Source organism: Phocoena phocoena, chromosome 5 (assembly GCF_963924675.1).
Source record: "Phocoena phocoena chromosome 5, mPhoPho1.1, whole genome shotgun sequence".
In the NCBI taxonomy this organism is placed as follows: Eukaryota; Metazoa; Chordata; class Mammalia; order Artiodactyla; family Phocoenidae; genus Phocoena; species Phocoena phocoena.
In genome coordinates, this window is record NC_089223.1 from 121,219,257 (window position 1) to 121,242,512 (window position 23,256).

Here is a 23,256-nt window from a genome sequence, read left to right on the forward strand (position 1 = left end):
TTAGTCTCTTTAGGGCCAGGGAAATGACTTGGAGGGATAGGAAAGTCCTGTGGCAGTCCGGCTTATATGCTTAGCTAACTGATTTAATTGGCTTATTTAAATTTTGTTTGTGAAACTATAAAAACATAAAGCAGGTGATAAATGCATAGTTACAGTACTGATGCTTTTCCTTGATTATGTACATTCCATAAATTAGTTATGTTTCCACATTAGGGTGAGTTGTATGCTAAAGTTTTAAGGGGAAATTTTATGTCTTAATCTATGTGTTTCTTATATAAATGGCACCTTGCATTTTGTGGACACTGAAATAAACCCCAGGGTTTAGGACCATGGTAAAGAAACCTGAAATTACTAATTTTTCCCTTACTGTGAGTTTAGTTATCTCTGGTTAAAAAGACAGTTTTTTTTAAGCTTCAACTAGAAGAAACATATATAAAAATATATACAATTGGAAGTATAGCAGAGAGATGAAGAACTCAGTGTCTGAAATTAGGCAGTCCTGGATTTGAATCCCATCTCTGCTATTTACTAGCTCAGTGACCCTGGGTAGTTTTCTCGTATGTGTAGTAGTTGTAGTAATAGTAGTTACTTCCTAGAGTCACTGTGAAGATTAAATTATTATCTGAATATTTTGTCTCTAATATTAGCAAGCAAATAGCTGGCAAAATTTTTAAAAGATATATGAGTCATATTTTTTTATAATACTGGATGCACCAAAAAACAAACAAACAAAAATGTGACTTTCGGGGTGTTAAACCTGGATTAAGCATTCGACTCCAAAGACTAACAGATCTTCAGACCTGCGAGCTGCCAGTGAGGAGAGCAGTACCTTTAGGTGGTAGATGTTGGATGCTGGGTTCAGACAAATGCACAAGGAAGTGAACAATGCTGTGGGCCTTCACTTAACCTCTGGGCCTCTGTTTTTTCATAGCTGTCTTGAGGAGTGTATGGGTTGCTATTTAAGACCCTGTCTGTTTTTCACATATTTTGACTTTGAAGTAGAAGAAAGAAATTAAAATAAAAAAAGAATCACTGCAAAAATTATGGAAGCAACCAAGGTGTCCTGCAGTAAGCGAGTGGATAAATAAACTGGTACATCCAGACAATGAAATATTATTCAGCACTAAAAAGAAATAAACTATCAAGCCAGGAGGGGAAGGGGACGGTGGGATGAATTGGGAGATTAGGTTTGACATAAATACACTACCATGTGTAAAACAGATAGCTAGTGGGAACCTGTGGTATAGCACAGGGAGCTCAGCTCGGTGCTCTGTGATGACCTAGATAGGCAGGATGGGGTGGGGGGGAGGTCCAGGAGGGAGGGGATATATGTATCCGTATAGCTGATTCACTCCATTGTACAGCAGAAACTAACACAACGTTGTAAAGTAACTATACCCCAGTAAAAAAAAAAAAAAGAAATGAACTATCAAGCCATAGAAAGACGTGGAGGAACCTTAAATGCATATCACTGAGAAGCCAACCTGAAAAGGCTATATGCTACATAATTCCAACCGTATGACATTCTGGAAAAGGCAAAACTAATAAACTAGTAAAAAAATCAGTGGTTGCCAAGGGCTAGGAGGGAAAGAGGGATGAAGAGACAGAGCACAGAGGATTTCTAGGGCAGTGAAACTACTCTGTATGATACTGTAATGGTAGATACATGTCATTATACATTTGTCCAAACCCATGGAATATACAATGCCAAGAGTGAACCCTAATGTAAACTCTGGACTTTGGGTGATAATGATGTGTTGCTGCAGGTTCATCAGCTATAACAACTATACCACTTGCTGTGGGATGTCGATGGTGGGGAGGCTGTGTGTATGCAGGGGTGGGGGTGTCTGTATTTCCCACTCAGTTTTACTGTGAACCTAAAACTGCTCTAAATAATAAAGCGAAGTGTACTAAAAATAATAATAACGGTACAGATGGGAGGAAATGAAGAAGGAGAGAAGAAATAAAAGGGCTACTCACTGAGCCTGCCCTCAGCGCCACTGCCTGTTTTACACACTAGGCCTTTCCACTCTCTGCAGCTCTCCCTGTCCTCCAGCCTCAGTCGTTTCCGTGTGGATGGTTGAGGCAGCGTGCTTCCCCACAATGAATTCCTAGAAGCAGTGCCATAAAGCAGACCACCGCAAAACAGATCGTTGTTGGAAGAATTATATTTCCTTATACAAACAATAATATAATAGAGGATTGCTATCCTGTGCAGAACTTGCCATCAAATAAAAAAGTATGTTCCAAATTCTCTAAAACGAGCGTGAGTATACACTACACATCGATCGGGATCCTGTGTCCCATGAGTGATTGGTTGATAAAAATACAACTCTGGAAACAATCATGTTTTACAACCATTTTGGGGTAGTATACTCCTTTTTAAACCTTCCTTGGATCATTGTTACCCTTAGGATACAACCTGTCTCAGCCAGCTGGGTCACGCAGCTACCCCTGTGGCCCGAGGTACAGGGCACTGTGACCAGCTTATAAAGGGTTGGCGTGGCTGAGGAGCAGTTCCCTAAAAAAGAAGTCCTCATTTGTTCCCATTACTAAGAAGACATACCGGAAATAAACACACACACACACACACACACACACACACACACACACACACACACGCGCGCGCGCAAAGGAGGAAGGAGAGGAAGAAGAATGCTGTTTTCTATGTCAAGGTAGTGAGACACCTACCACGATGTTTTATAAGATTTTCCCTTTTAATGCAGAAAGAGAAAGTCAGTGTTTGTTCTATAACAGAATATTTAATGTATAAAAATTACTTTGCTTCACAAAAACTTTGAATGTAGATGCCTTGCACTTTTATATTTCCTTTGTTTCTGGAAGTCTAGGTCAGATGCTCCATAAAGTTTTTATCACCATGTGATCTGTAAAGCATATGTTCCACCAGAAAATGCTTCTAGTCACCAGCTCTCTGGTTTCCATAGAGGTGATGATGGAAATTTATGTGTAATTCCAGACTAGCCTTATGCTGCAAAGGATGTTTATAAAATATTAACTTCTGATAAAGGGGATAATATTTTAAAACATTCTTGATCCCCAAATAATGTTGCATATTAATGGTTATATAGCATTTGGCTTCAAAATTTCATACTGAATAAACTTTGATTTCATACTTGTATAAGTATCCTGCTAGAAACAAATAGAGGTGCTTGTCTTTTTCACAGGGTTAGAGAGTCTGCTTTATCTTCCAAATAAATGCTTTTGACCATTACTACCATTTTTTTGTTCAGCTACTGACAAAAAAAAAAAACAAAACAGCAGTTTTTATTACCCAGAATCCCAAATTTGAGTCAAGCCCAGTTTCATAGGAATGTTCTTTCTAAATCAGGGGGGTCAGCAAACTACAGTCTGCAGGTCAGATATGTCCCACAATCTGTTTTTGTAAGGCCCATCAGCTAAGAATAGTTTTACGTTTTTAAGTGATTGAAGAAAAATCAAAAGCAGAGGAAAAAACATGAAGTTCTAATTTCAATGTCCCTAAAGCTGTATTGGCACACAGCCACAACTCATTCATTTACATACTGCCTATGGTTGCTTGCACACGACAAGAGTGATTTGAGTAGTTACAGGAGGGCCTGTGTTCTCCACAACGCCTAAAATATTTGCTCTCTGGCCCTTTGCAGAATAAATTTGGTGGTCCCTGCGCTAAAGAATTTTTCACCATCTGCCACTCTACCCACATGCTCATATTCATAGTCATCCCTCCCCCTCCCTCCCTCCTTTCCTCCCCCTCTTTTCCTTCCTCTTCACGTGCATATATCATTTTGAAGCTGGCAATTGCAGTTACAAAGAAATCAAATTGTGAGCCTACAGCAAATGCTAAGCGGAAACAAGTTTTAATTTCCCTTTGACTTGTCAACTCTCTCCTCCCTGTGTACTTTCCCTTTCCTCTACTGCCTTTATATAGAATTTCTAAGGCCATGCCATTTCCCAAACATAGTTTGTTTTTAAGGTGGGGGTTGGAGCTTGATACATTTTTTAACTTCCATGGAAAGTTCCCTGTTAGTATGTGGTCCCATTTTTAACCTATTTGTAGACACCCCCGATTATCTAAAATCACTTTCACATGGGGCTGAGGTTAAGCTTTATTTCTCTTGGCATGTCCCTGCCATAGCAGACACTTCCTCTTTGCCTTGAAAGGACAAAACGATGTTCAGCTGTCTGGGCTTAGGCCCAGTATTTGATTTATACATTATTTAATTTCCTCCTGAAAATTGGAAGCAGGACTTTCAGGAATGGAAGTCAGTATTTTTCATTTGTTTAAGAACACTTTTAGGTCTAATATAATCATCAGTAGTAGATGTCAGCGTGATTAGGGGGTGACTTAAGGTAAAGCAAATAAAACATGAATACAAAGGAAAATTATTTGACAGTGGAAAAGATCTGAAGTTTTTGAATAACCACATTGTATGTGTTAGTAGGTTTTTTGTGTGTTAGTGTTCATTTAACAAACTTTTCTGTGCTACATTTTGGGGCACCTGTCTTTACCCACTGGTGGAAAGACCTCTAGCCATTACGTTATAGTTGAGATTGGGGGATTAGAAGTTTGAGGAGAAGTTAATGTAACCATTCCAGTAATTTTACAGAGGATTTTTGGTTTCTGTCTGAGCTGCTACTGCGTTTATCTCCACAATTAAGTTCATACGCATGCCAGGATATGAATGCCAAAATGGTTTGAAATTCTTACAGCAGTGGACTCAGGAAATTAAAAATTAACTCTGGAAATACCATTTCTTGTTTTACATCCACTTTTGGATGGTGTATTCCTTTTTAAACCTTCCTTAGATCATCGTTACTCCTAGGTTACAGCCTGTCTCCTTTTTGCACCAAAGTCCTTAAAAGTCTGGCACACCTACTCCCTCCACTTCCACACTCCTAACTCACTCTTCAAACCCTGGCAGCCTGGCCCCTCCCTCCCTCCACACCGCTGAGCTGATCTCACCCACTGCTTCCTGATCTCCAACCCAGAACCAGCTTGGAGTCCTCGGCTTGCCTGGCCTTTCTGCTCCATCTGCCAGAATTCACACCCCGTTCCTGAAACGCTCTTCTGGTTTCCATGTGAACTCTCTCGGATTCCTCTAGTTCTTCCTGTCCTTTACAGACTCTCTCCTTGTATCACACTAAGCTGAAGTGTTCCCCAGGTTCTGTTCTGTGGATCACTTCTTCCCCTACACTCCTAGCCTTTTCCTTCTCATCCTTCCTCGGTACCTCAGACATTTGAGGAGAAGCTGGAGGCTGCAAGGGGCGTACTTTGAAAACCACCGCAGTCCTGTGAAACTACTTCGAGTCTCTGAATACAGCCCACCCTCTGCCACCTCTGTGCCTTGCCCAGGAGTGTTCCTTCACGTGGAGTGCCTCGCTGCCAACACCAGCATTTTCACGTTCTCACATTCCTTTAAAGCTCATCACTAAGGGATCTCCTCTTTGATGTTTGTGAGCTCCTGGTAGATATTTTCTCTTCCTCGTCCGAGCTACGGTGGGGGACAGCCTGATATACTTAGAGCAAAGGTACTGGGGTCACCACTTACCTGATTGTATGATATTGGGCAAATTTACCTAAATGCTTTAAATGTCAGTTTCTGCATTTATAAATTATTGGGGAGGGGGAATGCTGCCTACCTCACTGGACTGTTGGATGGATTAGACATGTGAAGATCTAGAATATTTGGGAGTCAGTCAGTAGTGGTACTGGTAGTGGTGCTGATGGTAGTAGTGGTAACTGTTATCATCATCATCAGTAGTATTCTCCTACGCCAGCATTTTATGTTTCTCATATGTCAGTTACTTCACTTTCTGAAAAGCATTTACACAGTTGTCTTATTTCCCCTTCTGAATTCTAGGCTCCTACAGCTTGTCTTTATATTCCCTCCCCAAGAGCATTGAACAATGACTTGTGCATGGGTTTTCCTAAATGAGTTGAGTTGAATAGAATCGCCCTTCTCCTCCCCTAAAGAAATACTGGCTTCACCGTGTTCTTGGGATTCAGAGCTGGGTATGTTTGTAGCTGTATCTTCATATTTCAGTCAAATATTAGCATACTGAAAAGTCTCTGCCTGTTGTTATATTGTGTCACACTGAATCTTGAAACTAGCCTCTAAAATTATTGCATTTTAATTTCTCAGAGACTTAAGGACCTGTATTTTTAGAGCTAGTCTGAAATAATTCTTATTTTTGAAAAAAAAACTACTAAACTACTTTGTATTTGATACATAAATGCTATCAGTAGTAAAATATTTAAAATAAGGTAAATTAATACATATTTGAAGTTTCTGACATTAAAATATTTCTGTCTTTTTATACTTTCTGACTTATAAAATCAAAGCCAACTGCAGTTTTTTTGGCTTATATAACTAACAGTTTTTCTTACGTTACGTTTTTCCTTACAAAACCCTTACTTTCTGTCTCTAAACATATTTCTGGAAAGCAGATTTTCTGCTTCTCAGAAGCATCACTTCTTCACAGATCACACATTATCCTGGTTACAATAACCTCTAACTGCTTTGTTGTTCAGAGGACCAGGAATGTAGAACAGGTTCTGCTGATGATTTTTGAAGGAGAAAGTCAAAGAAGAGTTGTCGTACTGTTGCTGATCTGAACTTCTGTGACAGGGGAGTCTGAAGCTAGTGGATTTGACTGACCGATCAGGCAGGCATTGAGGCCTTGGGAAAGCAGCGTAACTTCACGTGGAGTACTTTTTAAAAGTACCAGCCACCGAAAGTCACTAAGATCTCCCCTGATCAGGCATTCATCAGTCAGAAAGCCTTTTTGGAGCTGCAGTTTTGCAGAGCTCAGTACTGGGTGGTGTTCTCAGAGCTTTGAACCGGGTGTGCTTCACCTGAGTTAAGGCTACCTCTCCGGCGAACCCTGGGTTAGGGTAGTGATGGGGTCAGGGAAGGGAGGGGGTGGCCAATGGACAGACTGAATTTACACTTTGAATACTTTCAGGAATTATTTGCAACCACTCGGGAATATAAAATAGTATCACAGCTGAGAGCTTTATTTCACATTCCATTTAGCTCTAATCTCTACTTCATCTCTACTGTTTTTATTTGGTTACTAGGTATTTAGTGCAGCCCCATTTTGTGGAAGGCTGGCCAGAAGCACACTTGAAATCAATAGTAGTCAAAGCTAGCTCTACTGAATCTAGATTAGAACATGAGCATAAAGGTCCATTGGTTCTGAAGTTTGTGGGATAGTTGTTTTGTATTTTTTTTTTTAAGTCTTAACAATCTGCCTAAGCAGTATAAACGATGTAAAGTGATAAATACAGCACCTGATCTAAGGCATAAATTCCACATTTGGTAAAAAACCAAACGGTTAGGACTAAAGTCCTAACTTTAGTTAACATTAAGTCAAATATCAGACTTGTCCTCATTCATTCATTCAACATATATTTACTGAGCAACTACTATTTGCCAAGTAAGTTTCCAGGCACAAACAAAAGAAACAAAAATCTGTACTATTTGTGGTCTTCATTTTTGTGAGGAGAAAGAAGACATCAACAAAATAAGTTAAAATGTAATATATTAGATGACAGTAACAGAGGAGGAGCAAGATAAAGCAGGCAAGGAGAAAAGGATTATAGGGAGGAGGTGGCCAGGGAGAATCTCACTGAAAAAGGTGACAACTGAGTAAAGACCCGAGGTAAGTGAATTGTGCTGTTAGTTATCCAAGAGAAGAACATTCCAGAAGGGGAACAACAAGAGTGAGTGATCTGAGCGAGACTGAGCTTTTCCCATGTTTACGAATAGTCAGGAAGCCAGTGTAGCTGGAGTGAAGGGAGTGAGGTGTTCCAGTGTCCTGTTGAAGAAAGTGGGAGGGGGTGGTTGATATCAGATGATAGATCAAGTAAGATGAGAACCGAGGATTTACCATTGGATTATGATCTTGACAGAGCAATCCAGGTAACAGGCGAATGAGAGTTCACTGTACATTATTTTCTCTACTAATGTATATGTTTGAGTTTTTCCTAGTTAAAAAAAAAGTTTAAATGAGAGGGGAAAAAAATATAATATTATTCCCTCCTTAAATATTCACTAAGGACTCCATCTCATCTATTTCCCCTTTCACCTCTATTCTCAAGAGAAAGAGTTGGTCAGGTTTACAAAGTGGGGTGGAGCTGGTGTGAAAGACACTTAAAATCATTTTTCAGACACTTAGAATGGAAGAATTAAGGCAAAGTTTTCCAAACTTGGAATACTGTCCATTTCGTTCTTCCCCTCCTTAAGTCTTGTTGACACGTGTTTCTAGTTACATGCACAATTTTAATTGAATTTAGGGACTAGTCTCCAAATAAAATTTCCATTAACTTCCAAACTGAACAGCTCCAGACTCGAGCTTTGTAATCTATTAGCTATATCACCCCTCCCCCTACAAAGGAAGTTAAGTTTTTGTTTGCTTTTCTGATTTTCATTGAGACTTCTCTAGTTGCTAAGAAGGAGAATGGATTTAACACAAAGATAACATCTGTCTTTGACCATGACCCGTGTTAGAATCATCATTCAAAAAAACTAGCTTTAAGTTTTCCTGTAGATTCCATAATCATTGCCAAAGAAGTTGGACCTTGTGTTTTTTCAACTTTGTCATATTTTGTATAAGTACCGCGTGCTAACCGATGGTGCCACCAGAGCTCCATCTTTATCATATTTTGGATGATAACCTGTGATCCGAAAATCAGTTGTACAGCCCAGAATGTTATCTGGACCCCCTGATGAGCAGCACCATCTAAGGAAGCGGCAGCTAGAAGCAGCTGGCCGCACTGAGGTATGCTGAGCACTGTTGCTTTGCAAGTATGGTTGGCAGGGCACTGCTGGGCACGAGGTCCATTTGGCACCTTTTCAGCAGAACGTTTTGATAATGTGTCGCCAAGACAGCATTCGAAGCAATGCGTAAGTAACGCAAGGTTACATATACGTAGAGAAGAATAGAGGACACTTTTTAACATTCTCTCTCTCATTCCTCAACCAGCCAACATAGGCCTGCTCCAGTTGCCTATACTTCCAGGGTCCCAAGGATCTTCACCTTCTCCCCCCAGAAAACTACAGAGTTGTCATCACAACGTGACCAACACACACATGGTTGATATGGTGCAGAGGAAATGACCTACCTGAATTTGGCTCTATCATAATGCCCTTTCCCCAGCCCCAGTGATCGGGCCAAGCCGCTCAGAGACGTGCCACAGGAGTTTTGGTTACTAAAATGAGAATATGAGGACTGTCTGGTGGCTAAAGCTGTAAGATATAAAACACAGAAACTGCATTGTCGTGTTTTCTACCACGTGGAGAAAACCACTCTGTGGTGAGAGAGAAATAAAGGCGAAGTACACAGAGCAGCATAGATCAAAATCGTGGACAGAGAACAAGTCCAGGTGGTCTGTTGAGGCCCAGCCACACTACTGTCCTCAGGTTCTGTTAGAGCCAATAATATCCTTATAATGAATTTCCCCTTTTGATTCAAATTGAGTTTCTGTCCCTAGCAGTCAACTAATATACAGCAGATGTCACAAATGATTGCAAATATTTGGAGACATTAAGAGAAGCTGAGGCAGAATTTAATCCACCTTGCTAAGAGGCGTTCACATATGTAGTGTGAAAACTACTCATTAGTCCCTGTTGATTGAAGTTAGCCTGGTCGTGTTTGTTACGGCAGTTAAAGAATACATGCCTTAAAGTCTTTTCAAGACTTGGGTTCCTTCTTAAAGAAAATAAAAGTGTTCATTAAAAGATTGATATAAAAAGTTAGTAATTCAGAGGTTAACCCAAAACTTAGCATAATCTTCCTTGGGAACATTTGTATATGTGGGGCGGGGGGTTAAATTCCACAAATATTACTAAAATGAGCAATTGGCAGAAAGATGGTTTAAAATATTTTGTTTCAGCATGTAAAATCTCGCTTTAGTACAGAATTCTTTTGTTAAAGGCACAGCTATGCTGGGTTGCTGCCAGAGTGATGGGATCTTAACAGCGTAGTTAATTTTAAAGGATTTACAAATGCTGGGCTTCGAACTAATGATAGTAAAACATACTTCACACTTTAATATAGTGCTTAAACTCATGCTACATCTTGTGAACTTAATATTGCATCTGCAGATGAGGGGGGTTATGGGTGTGTGAATGTAGATATTTTATTTCAAAGAGAACAGTGTTGGTGGGGGAGAGCAGGACAGACCTGTAAAATAACTCAGAATTTCTCCTGACTCTCACATTCTTCACTGTAATTATAAAATATGTACAGAAGATATTTGAACACACTGTATCAAAGATGGTATGGGTTTATTTCCAGTTAGATGCCAGCACCATAAAGCGGAGGTGCTTGTTACCAAGGTGTAGCCTATCTTAAGTTTCGTGATTAGATCTCCAAATGAAAAAGTACAGCCCTTAAGAGGAAATTCTTGGCATTTGCTCCTCTTTACAACATTATAGGGTGCTTTTATGTGTATATTTTATCATTCATAATAGAGAATACATTGACTAAGATTGCAAAATAGTTTCCATTGTATCGTAATCCCCTTGTGTCCAGTTGACTCACCTCCATGAAAAAAAATTCTGTTCAGTTAGAAATATCTACTGGTCTCTTTCCAATGGTAAGTTTTTTGATGGTTAGAAATTTGACGGTTAGTTTAAAATGATGAGGTAAAATGTATGGGTACAGTCATGAGATTTACTAAATAGACATACTCAAATTTACTAAATTTTACATCTTTAGATTTTAAAAACTATACATGAATAATCTGTGCTTTAAAAATTCACCATTAGCTCCTTAAATATACCAACTGTTGCATTTCTCATAACAAACCAATCCCACCAAGTGACAATTTAATACATCTTTTAAATTAAAAAAATGTTGAATGTGATTTCTTCATTATCAACAAGTAGTGTCATCTGTTCTCCTTTTTCCACAACCCTTCCCATATCTGTGGATTGCTTTTATGGCCTTTCTCACAGTTTTTAGTTTATTCTTTACAAACGGAGACTTTCTGGCCCTTTTCATTGCTGAACTTGTCACAAACCTTGTTCTCTCATTAGAATTCTTGTAAAGGAGTTTAGGTAAAAGTAGTTGAGAAAGAATGTTTACGTTTCATAGGCCATTAAGTAATGGACTTAATGATCAGAAGGAAAAAACATGAATGTTTTGGTTAAAGCCTTCATAAACTGAATCATCTTTATTCTTCATCTGCATCTGGATTAAGAGTAACGGTAATGAAAAAATGATTAGCCAATGTGGCTTTTACAAGTATTTGTAATTTCTTTTTAAGTTATATTACATATATAATTTTTTAATTGTTAAAAGGCAAGCACTGTATCTTACTACTGGCTTTTAAGTCAGTAAAATCAGAGCTCTTTTCTTTTTTTCCTTTTTAATGGACATTCAAGAAATAGTTCAAAGTGCATCTCATTCCTTACAAGACAACAGGCCAGATAGTTTTTCAGATAAGGAAACAACTTCCTCAGTTTCTGAATACCCTAGTGTGTAATGTTATTACCAAATATCAAAACCTACATATATTTAAATTTTAAAATTCACTTAATGGGTAAAATTACACATAGTTAATACGTGCCACTTGTAAATGCTAATCTTAACTTGGGAACTCGGGTTTTGTATTCCTTAACTAATATGCTTAAATTTGCAGTCTTAGTGTCTTATTATCCTACCTTTTTTTTTTTTCAATAAATGAAATAGGATATAGATCTTTATTCCTCTTCATGTCAATAAAGACCTAAATAAGCACTTAGTTATACCTAGAGGCAGTTGTTGAATTGTTCTAGGGTACAAGAGGAAGGTCTAAGAAAGTAAAAACTACTTGTCTTTACTATGATCAACTCTACTTCATAACTTCTGTACTCCCCAGCTGTAGTAGTTCTAGCCCAGTTGCATTCTGGCCTAAGTCATCTGGAAAGGGGAAGATAGATATTACAATGAAGGAGTCATAGGATTTAAGAGGATTTGAAGTGTAGTTACTATAGAGCAGTAGTTCTTAACCTTTTTGGGGTTATGGTTCCTTCTTAGAATATGATGAAAGCTTTGAACCATCTCTCTACATACAAAAGTTTTCATAGGTTTCAGAATACTCTTAGACCCATCTAGCTATCCAGGGACCCTAGGTTAAAAATCTTTCTTATGTAGCCAATAAACACACAAAACTGGTGAAGTAATACTTGAAATAGCATCCAGTTCATGTAACAAATAAGACAGTGTTGCTTTATTATTATTTGAGTGTAAAACAAAATAATATAATGTGAGCTTCTAAACAAATGGCTAATAAACAACATAAGGATTATCTGTCAGAGGAAACAGAGACCACCTTAAAAATGTAAAAGTAGAGAAGATATGTGAATATATACTGTTAGGTGTTTTAGAGTATCTTATTTGATGGTGATATCACTTAATATAAATCCATTTTTTTAAATTTATATGTTATTGGGAAAGAAGAGCTTTCCTTTCTTTCAGGACAATACTACTCTCAATGAGAATGACATCTGTAAAATAAGTGTAAGATAAATAATCATGTTGTCTTCTCACTCCCTGTCGGGAGCTAATGGTATACTTAGCGTTTGCTCACTGGGACCTGTCTTCAGATGCCCCTTAGCTAGCTAGGTATTGTCAAGTCATTGTTTTCTAGTTAACACGGATAACCATTAACACCATACCATACTCTTTAAAATGACTTTAAGGATGGCAGGCAAGGCTGCTGATGAAGCAGGACCAGCCTGCAGCTGCTCGGAAATGGGAAAGGAGAAACGAGTTCATTACGTATATTATATGGGTGTGGGGGGTGAAGGCGATCAAAAGGTGAAGCTTCCACTTATAAAATGAGTGAGTGCTGGGGATGCGTAGCACACAGCATGGTAACTATAGTTAATAACACTGTGTTGTGAATTTGAAAGTTGCAGAGAGAGTAGATCTTAAAAGTTCTCATCACAAGAAAAAGAAATAACTGATTGTGGTGATCATTTCACATCACATACATATAGTGAACCATTACGTTGTACTCCTGAGACTAATGTGATGTTCTATGTCAATATCATCTCGAAAAAAAAAAGGGCGTCAAAGGTACCAACTCCCAAATACTCCACTCTGTGGTCAGAGTCCAGAATCCCAAGCTAGACAAGATCCAGGCAAGGCTACCCAGAGCACCCCCGAAGCTCTGGAGTTTCAAAGGAGGCATTTTTCTGTGTGTGTTGGTGGGGCATGATGTGGGAGTTTGCAGTGAAGACGGTTGGCAGATGATGAAACACGGGGTATATTAAAACTGGCTTAACACCCCTGCTTACACCTTCCCCCAGCCACTGCTTCCCAAGCTCCCACAACGCTGGCAGGGAGGATCCAACCCTCCAGACTTCAAGAGGAGTCCTAGAGCTAGCTGAACTTTGCTTGGTCCCCTCTCCGTAGAATATCCCCTGTTGTGCCCTTCTCTCCTCTTTGCGGGGGGCCTAGCTCTCCCATTCCTAAGTGCTTTTTACCCAAAGTTTGGTGCCTCTTGCAGGGCTTCAGTAGCCTTCTGGGCGTAACTTGGTCATCAGCACGCCCCCCCCAAGGGCTCACAGATACACACCTAGGATGACCCATTGTGCCCCAGACATTATTGCTTTTTTAGTCTACAGTGGGCAGTCATCTTGGCTGCAGTTGTCACAGCAAGAGCTGCATGTGTATGTGTGTTTGTGTGTATTTAAAACAAAAAAAATGTAAAAACTATATCTCTGTTCAGAGATGAGCTCAGCAGTAGACCTTTTTGTAGACTCCCGAAGGTCAAGGGGCTTGGTACGTTTGGGGAGTACAGCAGGGCCAAGGCTGGCGAGCCTACATGGAACTTGTAATCTAGTGAGGAGGCAGACATTTACCACTAATAACTCTACCTGCCAATTGTGATATGACAGAACAGTAGTACAGGCTGCCACCAGACCATAAGGCAAGGGATCCTAAAGCATCCAGGCGCGGGGAGGTAGTGAAGTTGCCGCTGGGAGCGCCTCTCAGTGGAAACAGTCACACTGAACCTTGAAGGGCAAGTACGTTAAACCAGTACTTTGCACAATCTTGTCGCATGAAGGTGGGACTTTGTTTTCTTCACTGCTCTGTTCCCCAGGGCCTGGAACCTTGTAGGTGGTCAGTAAAGATTTGTTGAGTAAATGAATGAATGGAGGCCTCCCAACATCTGTTTGCCTTTCTCACCCCTCTCCTTCCCTACCACGAGGTTCTTGTTCTCTCTATACCCATACCAGTTGGCGTGTTCTTCAAAACTAAAAATACTCCTTTTTATCTTGTTATGGGTTCAATTAATGTTAGAAACTTTTAAAGTTCCCACAGCTGCAGTTGGTTGTAGAAACAATAAGAATAAAAACCCCAGCTCTTTCCCTCTGTGGGGTGATCAATTCTTTTGTAAATGTTTAAAAAACAAAAACTGTTATGGGTTTCTTCATGCAAGTAATAATGACTGGATGTACATATACTTAAGCTATATATTTTAGAGACCTCATAATAACTTACATCAGCAGAATTAAGCAACCCAGGGGTTTTTCCCCCTTCTCTAACATCACTAGGCTTCTAGAAATTCTGTCCTTTTGACTCTGTACTCTGTATGGCACTCTAGATTGTATGATCTTAACATAATCCCAGATGGATTCGTATCATAAAGCTTATTTTGCAGACAATCCAAGGGCAGTAGTTCGGTGATTCCTTAAATCTGAAACTTGCCCTCCAAAATCCTCACTTCTAGCCTCCCACGCTCGCTGAGGTGGTATTTTAAAGAACTCTGAATAAACGCCGCTTTGCTTCCCTCCAGTTCCCTTCCCCGGCTGGCGCTGTGCTCTGCTCTGCTCTGCGTCCTCGGCAGTTCGGGGCACCCCTGGCCGCGTTTGCGCCTGTGGCAGTCTGACTCCATCTGCTGCTCTATGGTCAGGAAACTGCTGCGGTCCCCTCAGTCACATCTTTCAGGCCCGGCCACTCAGCCAGCTTTCACCGCGTCTCAATGGGGCCGGGGAGAATGGGTCCTCGGCATCCGCGTGAGCACATAATCTCCCAGGTAGCCTCCTCCTTGAAGCACATCCAGTGCAGGCTATTCGCAAACAGCAGGACTCCGCTCTCTGCTGGGTTCCTAATCCCTCAGACACGTAGGGGAAGTTGGTCGCGGGGCTGTGAAAGTGAAAAGGAAAGCGAGGGGCGCGGGCTGAGCGCGCACCACGTCCCCCGCCCCTCGCCACAGCCAGCGCCAGCTGCAGCCCAATTAAGCGCAGCAGGGCACAGGTGTTCCAGACAGAAGATGCTTTTAGCGAAACCACTTTCCTGAAAATACCTAAGACTTTTTAGAGCACCGCAGCGCACTCCTTTTGGTGGATTCTTTAAAGCTGTTTAGTACACTTGAAATACAAAGAAGCTGAAAAGCACATTTAGGCCTCACTGGGAGGCGAGCTTTCTTCGCGCCGAACATCAGGAGCGGCGGAGAGAGGGGAGCCCTGCCTCTGTGGATCCGGCGTGTAGTTGCCCAAGAAGGGGCCTGGGGGCGTCTCTCTTCTCCGGCTCCGTCTCCCCATGTAGCCTACTCTGTACTGTGCAGTGCACCTACTCACGCATGTTCATATCCTTGTACCCATAAATTCCTGTCCCTAGGATGCAGTTGTAGGTTTCCTATGAACTATTTTAAAAGCAGCCCTGACACGTGCTGATTAAAGTAGGTAAGTGAACTCAGCTCTCCGGAGCCACTTTTTTTATCATCTGAGGTCTCCCTATAAATTAAGCCTCCTCTTCTGGCACATTTAAGATCACTGACTTCTTTTTCTCCACAGATCTGAGTACACTCTGTGCCTGCAGGATGGGGTGATGGGAACCAAACAGAACTTCAGTTGGTTGTTTAAGCCGCCTTCAGAAGTTTGTTACCCTTCCGTTTTTCTGGAGGATACAGATAAGCTCTGAGAGGTAGCTAGGAGCTTAGTAGCGGCGGTTGCGTTAGAATCTCAGCATCCCTGTTGGAAGCGAGCAGCTCCTAGGCCTACTTGGGGCAGCAGCCCTTCTTCCCAGGCTTACATGCCCTCAAGGGTGGTGTTCCTGTTGTCACTGTCGTGATCTGTTTACAGTCAATAGCAAAGAAGTGCAGGTTACTACCCAGGCCTCATCTGGAATGGAAATGACTGTGCTTGAAGTTTTATTGGGTTCCTCATCTCAGTGCACCCGGAGAACTTGTAGTGCTGCTGTGGAACTGAAAAGAACAAGGGAAGGGTCACAGCACAGGAGGAATGAATACCCAAAATAGTGCCCGACATTTTCAGGTTTTCCTTCCTGTTGATTAGTTTTTGGTAAACAGTTTTTGCCTTGACTGTCATTCTGAATCCCGTCGTTTTAAAAAATTGCCGCTGCCTGTTTAGAAACCATGTTGGTTTTAATTTTCGCAATGAGCCTGTTTCTGTTTCACAAAGCTGAGCCACCTGTTTAAACTCTTCTTGTTTCATGGACTGAGGCAAAGAACCGTAGGCTGTGTATAAGAGGTTTCGGTTTTTTTTCCACAGTGAAGTAAGACATTGTTCTTATTCTTCGTGGCATTCAGAATTCTGCACAATTGCCTCTTTTGCCCTTTTGCATTTAAAAGTGAGGTAATTAGATTTCCCAAGGTTCAACGGTCAAGAGCCTTCTCACCCTGGGAAGTTGCCTCTCCACACCCCTCACAAGGGGAGTTGTCTCACGTAATCCAGTTATTGCTGTATTGTTGTTCTAAAGGCACTGCTTTTTCAGAGGACAAGCATAGCATGAAAATTCATACTCATATGTCCCGTTGCTGATATTGCCGAGTTACGTTTCTTCCAGCAATTGAAAACAATTACTGTTTTCCTCAGTGACTTTGTCTTGAGGATTTCTAAACATTTTCATAAAAGTCTTTTCCTTTCTTACCTTTTAGGAGCTCATCTCAAATATGCCTAAATCTTTCATATAGAGATTTCTTGCTTATTTTGTTATTTTTCAGATATCTGATAGATCTATTATTACTGCTGAACGAATGGAAAGAGGATTTGTGACGTTGGCACCAAAAAATGGGTGTCACGGCCACTGAAACACAGCCTGTCTTAGTCGCTCTGACAGTGAGACCTTAGGCCCACTCTGCTAGTCTTTTGTCTTGTTTACTCATTTCCCCAAACAGATAACATTTTCACCTTTCAGCAAAGCACGTATCTATTCTTTAAAACAACGCAGAATACACGCTCTGTGTATTCCGTAAATACACGCTGGCTTTACAGAGCCAGCCAAAACATTTTGCTTTTACAGCCTAATGGCAAAAGCAACCTGACTGGTAATTGGCTAAAAATTCATTTAAATGATCTAGTCTGCAGCCTTTGGGGGAAGAAGACAGACAAGATGGTGAAGGGATTAGGGGAAAGCTTCCAAAATCCTTTTTGCCAAAGATGTTAAGGCGCCTAAGTGCCAAGAGTTTTCTTTCTAAACGGGTTAAACATTCCAGACAGTCTGTGACTCAAATTTGCATGTTCGTCTACACCCCTCAGTGAGGTTCTTCTGGGGCCTCATGGGGAAAATTCATCTGAATTCCCCCATCACTGAAACGGTCCCAGACTCCGTGTGCTTTCAAAATGATGAGCTGAATGATGAGCTGTGTGGTCCCTGTATATACTGTAGATGTATATATACATATACATACACTCATTCAATTTTCTTACAAACTTTAGAGAGAGCAATGAGAAAGGTCCTAGTTTCAACTGAAGGTCCTTCTTCTCAGCTTCTGTAGTATTCATTCCCAAATAGAGTGGTGTATTAGCAGATTTATGTGAAAAGACCTCACCTTTCCAAGCTTAATACAGAAAAGTCTTCAGTAATTAACTGATACCAGATTACTTTCATCAAGTGAGACAATAGATAACCATTTGCACAACTTTTAAACAAATCTTCCACTTTGGTTCTGTAAACCAATATGTATTACTGCATTGTGGGTAAATTTGGGGGAATCCTTCTCAATTAAAGTGTGGTTTTCTCCCCCATGACAACACGGGAAGAAGTTTCCTGTCCCTGTATAACAAATTTTGATACCTAAGGAAGCATCCCTCAAACTAACAGGCATACTTGTATTCTTGCTAAAATTTCTGTTACTTCTAAGGAAAGAACTAGATTCAAAGTAGTGCCCCAGACCGAAACATTTGCTAAAAATGAACGTACATCACAGTGTTAAATAATTTTTCTTACTGAGTTTATCACTCCAAAAACTTAAATGTAACTGACAAAGTCTAGGTCATATGGAACTTAAGTAAAAATATTACAAGACATTGGCCAAATGTTAGAAATACGTATATAACATGCACTTTTGGAAAATCTGTGGATAGTTAAGGAACTGTTCAATTCAATTCAACAAATGCACGTGGACTACGTGCAGGTCCAGGGCACAAGTGTGTGCTGTGGCTGCTGCCTTTTGACTCCGTTAAACAGACTGGTCCTCCTCCAGTCTCTCTTGCTCAGCCCTTTCCCTTTTCTCTCTATGCTGGAATAGGCGAGAGCAAAAGGAAAAAGGATATAAGCTAGGCAAGAGCCATATCGTGCCCAGACTGAGCTGCTTGGTGTGGGTGAGCACCTCCCAGAGTGCGTGCTGAAGGTCAGCAGTAGCCCTAAAGGTAACCATTTGTAGGTGTTCTGCCAAAAACAGAGGACAGGTGGAAAGTTCTGTGGGAAACATCAGCTTAAAAAAATTAAGCAGGTCATCATTGCTAGGCCTCACAGCAATCTTTAGCATTCTACTGTGCTTTGTGGGAGGCAGAGTATATACAGTGTTACCTAAAACCTATTTGATCATGAAATACTTCTTCTTCTGAAAAGACACTGATATGTCAAGGGGAATGCTGGCATGGGCCATGAAAACAAGCAGGAAAGCTGCACTTTTCTTGGGAAGCATGGTATCTTGGAACTCACGCCAAAATAAATGACCCAGGGCAAATAGAAACCAGCCATCATGAAATGGATCTCCTAAGAATACTTGCATTTCCGGGCCTGTCTTCTTATCGGAGTTAGGAGAGAAGAACTAATAATCTGATTAGTGTTTTTCCTTTTGGGATTTCTACTGAAAAGCCCTTTTATGGGGAAAAAAATAAAAACAAAGGATCTTTTAGGAGTTACGCTCTGTCAGCTGCTAGCGCACCATCTGCTTGTGCGTTGGGTTTAGAGCATTAGAGATGACTGTCATCGACTAGCCTTTACTGTCGTTATGGCCCACGTGACTTCTGAAAACTATCATTGTTATTTTTAGTGACATTTTCATGATAGAATTACTTTTTTTTTTTTTACCCCTTCCATTTGGGATACTGAGGCTAGATCCTTGTAATTCCTGGTTTCTTTCTCCCCACCTTGCTCACTTTATTTCTTCTGCTCAGAATGCCCCTTCCTTTCCTGGGTGCATATCTAAATTCTGTCCTTCCCACTCCCGTTTATGAACCAATAATTTCTTCCTTCTTTCCATACCAAAGCACTTTCCTTTTGCCTTGCTAGTGGTACCTCTTAATGCTATGTCTTAGACATCTCTGGACCCTCCAGCTGGCCTCACCTAGTTGTTGCACAGAGTAACCAGCCATTCAGTGGACGTTGATTGATGAGTGACGGGTTAATTATGAGTAGACTTCTATTTCCTCTCAATTACTTGTTGTATATTGCTAAGCAAATATGATAGGAAAACAAAAGTGGCAGAAAAGACTGCCTAATTGACTGGTTCTTCAGGGCATCCCTTGTAAATAAAAAGAAACAGGATAAGGTTTATTGAAGCAAGTGTTGAATTCAGGCAGCCCTCAGCCACGCTAGAACTGCAAACAGCTGGGCTCCTTCTACACAACGGAAGACAGCTTCATATGAGGTGCTTGAGGACCAGTATTCAGCTGCTCTGTTTCCCTTGTCATTGTCTCCCAGAGATTCTAAAGGTCATCTCTGTCTAATCCAAACATTTCTTAGCGCTTTAGTCAAAACTCTGTCCAAGTTTTCTATACCTCACAATTCTGTAGAAATTGTTAATTAAGGGTCAGGCCAGTATTAAATATAGTTGGCAAATTACTGTGAAATGTTAACATATACCGAAGGCCCCAAGTTACTAACATCCAGCTTTCAAATGGCGGTTACTGCTCTGACCACCACCAGTGCCCCCCTCTGCCACTGCTGTAGGAGCTAAGGGCAAAGAGCAGTTTACAGCTTAGAGTAGAATCTATAGATGCAGATATGAAGGAAGGAAGGTTGATCTGCAAAGAGGAACTGCTCAGGGGAGCCGACCCCAAGGGCAGCCTTCGAGGCCTCAATGACCTCTCTTCCTACTACCTACCTTTCCCTACCTTGCCATGTTAGGCTACTTGAGATTCCAGTTATTAGAGGAGTATAATCGTTTCTTCTTCACCCAGTTTGACTACTGTGTATTGAGAGAGGAAGCCTTACTAGACTGTTGGTTCACTTTCTCAAATGCGCCAGCAATATTAGCCACCCGGCCACATGAACCAAATTCCAGTTTTGAGGGGTTCCAGGCAGCCTTGCGCCTCTCCTTCCTTCCTCAGCCCAACCCAACCTCCCTCCCCCGCCGCTCACCACCACCCCATTTGCCATGCTTCCATCAGGCTCCACACACACCTCTACGAGGGGGTTACTGCATGTACAAAACCTGGGGGCACAAGTCCCACAGCAATTAATTGGTGAAGTCATTAGTAATTGTCTAGCACACATGGCAGGTGTTCAGTGAATGTTTGTAGCCATTATGTGCTGGGTCCAGTATTCTCTGAGGGAAGTGTCAGGTATGAAGTGTGCAAGACATGGCATTGGCCCAGTGGTGGCAGCCTCTCTACTCGACTTAGCCTGATGGGGGGAGCCACACAGTGGAAACCTTTCCTGTACTGTCTCAGAGAAGCCGCTAGAACTGCACCAGCGAGCAGGAAATTCAGTCCTCTTTGGCTCTTCCAGTGATTCTTCTTCCTGCTTTTCAGCCTTGCAGCCATCGCTTCAGATTCTTGCACAGATGAAAGAAGTGCTGCTCAGATGGAGAGGAGGAGGGGATTGAGCTCTCCGTACTTGGTCCCTTCACCTCCTTCTGGAGGTCCCTAAGGTTCCTTTGGAACAGAATAGAACCAGTTTACCATGGGGGCATTTTATGTGCTTTTACTGTGCTTGTTAAATATCACATCTGATTTTCAAATAGCCCTTTTTGCACCAGAATATGTGATGACGTTGCTTCGCTAATCCTTAGAAGTTTTGTTTTTTTCCTTCAACAAGTTGGTAGCCATTCTTTTTGGAAAAGCATTAACATGCATAACCACTATAGTCGACTTCAGTGCCCGTTAATGAAGCCCAGAACTAACGGTTACATTGTCGTAATTTGACAAAGCCATCTAAATCTATGCATGTTTTTTTGAAAGCTCCCTAAACATGCTGCTAAATCCCCTAAAGAGCTACTAAACTGCTTTGGCAGCCATTAGCCCAGCATAAGCAGAGGAACTCTTTTCAGTAAGTGAACAAACAGAGAAAATATGCTGAATGGCCGGACAAATGTGTTTCAGCTGGCCCTTTCATTTACCGATATAAGGGTGCAGTCACTATCAATCACTGTTTTCCCTGTTGCCCTGAAAATCACAATATCTCTTTTCATCCCACAGGCTCTTTTCACCACAGTAATGTGTCTTTAGAATGACACTGGCATCAGCCAGCTTCCGCTGTCTGAAGTCCAGAGAGCTTAAAACACATTTCAGGATTCAAGACTTGAACCTTCCTCCCTTCCGTTTTCCTACCGCGCACTCTCTCCTCCCTCCCTCTAGCATCCACTCCACCCCCTCCCCAGCTTCTTTTCAATTCTCCCAGCTTTCCTCGCTGAGTAAACAGAATTCACTTCTCTGTTCTAATGCAGCTCTCCAAAGCAAACGGAGACAACTCTATCTGATATTCCTAAGATTTAAGAACACATTAAGGAGATGCACATAAAGAAATGCTTTTACATGTTGGTAATAGATCAAAGGTTGAAAGGAATGTGGAAATTCTATGCTATGACAAGGTGCGCTGATGTGCAGGTCCTCACTCTCCAGCAGTGCCTCCTTCCCCGGCCCTCCCCTCATCACTGGGCTTCTCCCCCGTCCACCCCACCACCACAGACACACTCATCCTTTTTCATCCCGTGTTAGAGGTCTGTGCCTGCACGTCTGCTCCACCTTTACAATTGTAAGCTCCTTAAGAGCAAACGCCATAACATATATCTTTTTGCCGCTCCTGGATCTCGGTACTTAATACGTTGTTTTGAAATGAAGGTGATTGCTTTTTATCCTTTTGAAAACTTAAGTGGAATGACTCCCAAAGATAAATTTTAGGGATAGGCTTTTAGTTGTAGAAGTTACCACGGATGAATATTTGAAATGTTAACATTTCTAAAAAACAGTATTGATTGTTTTCTCTCTCCTTTTTTTTGTTGTTGTTTTTGTTTTTGTTTGTTTGTATTGTTTCAGATTATAGCCGTATGTAGAGAGGCAGCCCTTCTGGCTCTGGAAGAAGACATTCAAGCCAACTGCATTATGAAAAAACACTTTACTCAAGCCTTGAGCACCGTGACACCCAGACTTCCTGAATCATTGAGACGTTTCTATGAAGATTATCAAGACAAGAGTGGGCTGCATGCGCTCTGAGAAAATATACATATTCATTATGCTAAAAGTACTTTCTAGAGAAAACTTGTTTCTTTTTTAAAGAGTGTCAGAATAGCCATTAATAAGCAATACTTATTAAGCAATACTTAATAAGCAATACTTATTAAGCAATACAAATATGTTGACTAGATTGAGGGGCCTCAGTTCTTATAGACATTTTGAATCATATGGCAACAATGAAAATATCCATGAAAAATCTCTGGACAAGAGTTTAAGTCAGTTTTATCCGGAAATGTGTGCTGAGTTTTAAAAGGCAAACTTTTAGCTTTTTCATTAATTTGACCTGGTTCATTCCTCCCATGAAATGCTTTCCTTACTCCAGAATCCATTTCAGTGCATTTCCAAATACCAAAACTGTGGGCATCAGTTTTATACAAGAACATAGAAGATGCGTGTAGATGAAAGCACGGTGAAAATTATTTACAAACCTTTAATTTTGAAGGCCAGCCCATGAAATGGCTAAAGCACCAGCTAGGCTTATGTGACCTTGTTTCCAAATAGGTATTTGTTCTCATTATAATTCAGACTTAACATTTTCGCTTTAGCCTTCTTAACCTCTACTTATGGCAATTAAAAAAAGAATTGAGAGTTATTTCCCATACTGTAATGG

The 23,256-nt window shown here is 41.0% G+C and overlaps 1 protein-coding gene across 2 annotated transcripts in view; it reads left to right on the plus strand.

Moving 5' to 3' along the window:
• The window catches only part of AFG2A (AFG2 AAA ATPase homolog A), a 336,287-nt gene extending 313,662 nt beyond the window's left edge, over positions 1–22,625 (plus strand). For both annotated transcript variants that reach the window (XM_065877711.1, XM_065877712.1), the window contains one exon: positions 22,449–22,625. In XM_065877711.1, coding sequence (XP_065733783.1) covers positions 22,449–22,625 — 177 coding nt within the window. The remainder of the gene's footprint in view (positions 1–22,448) is intronic.
• Positions 22,626–23,256: the final 631 nt, after the last annotated feature.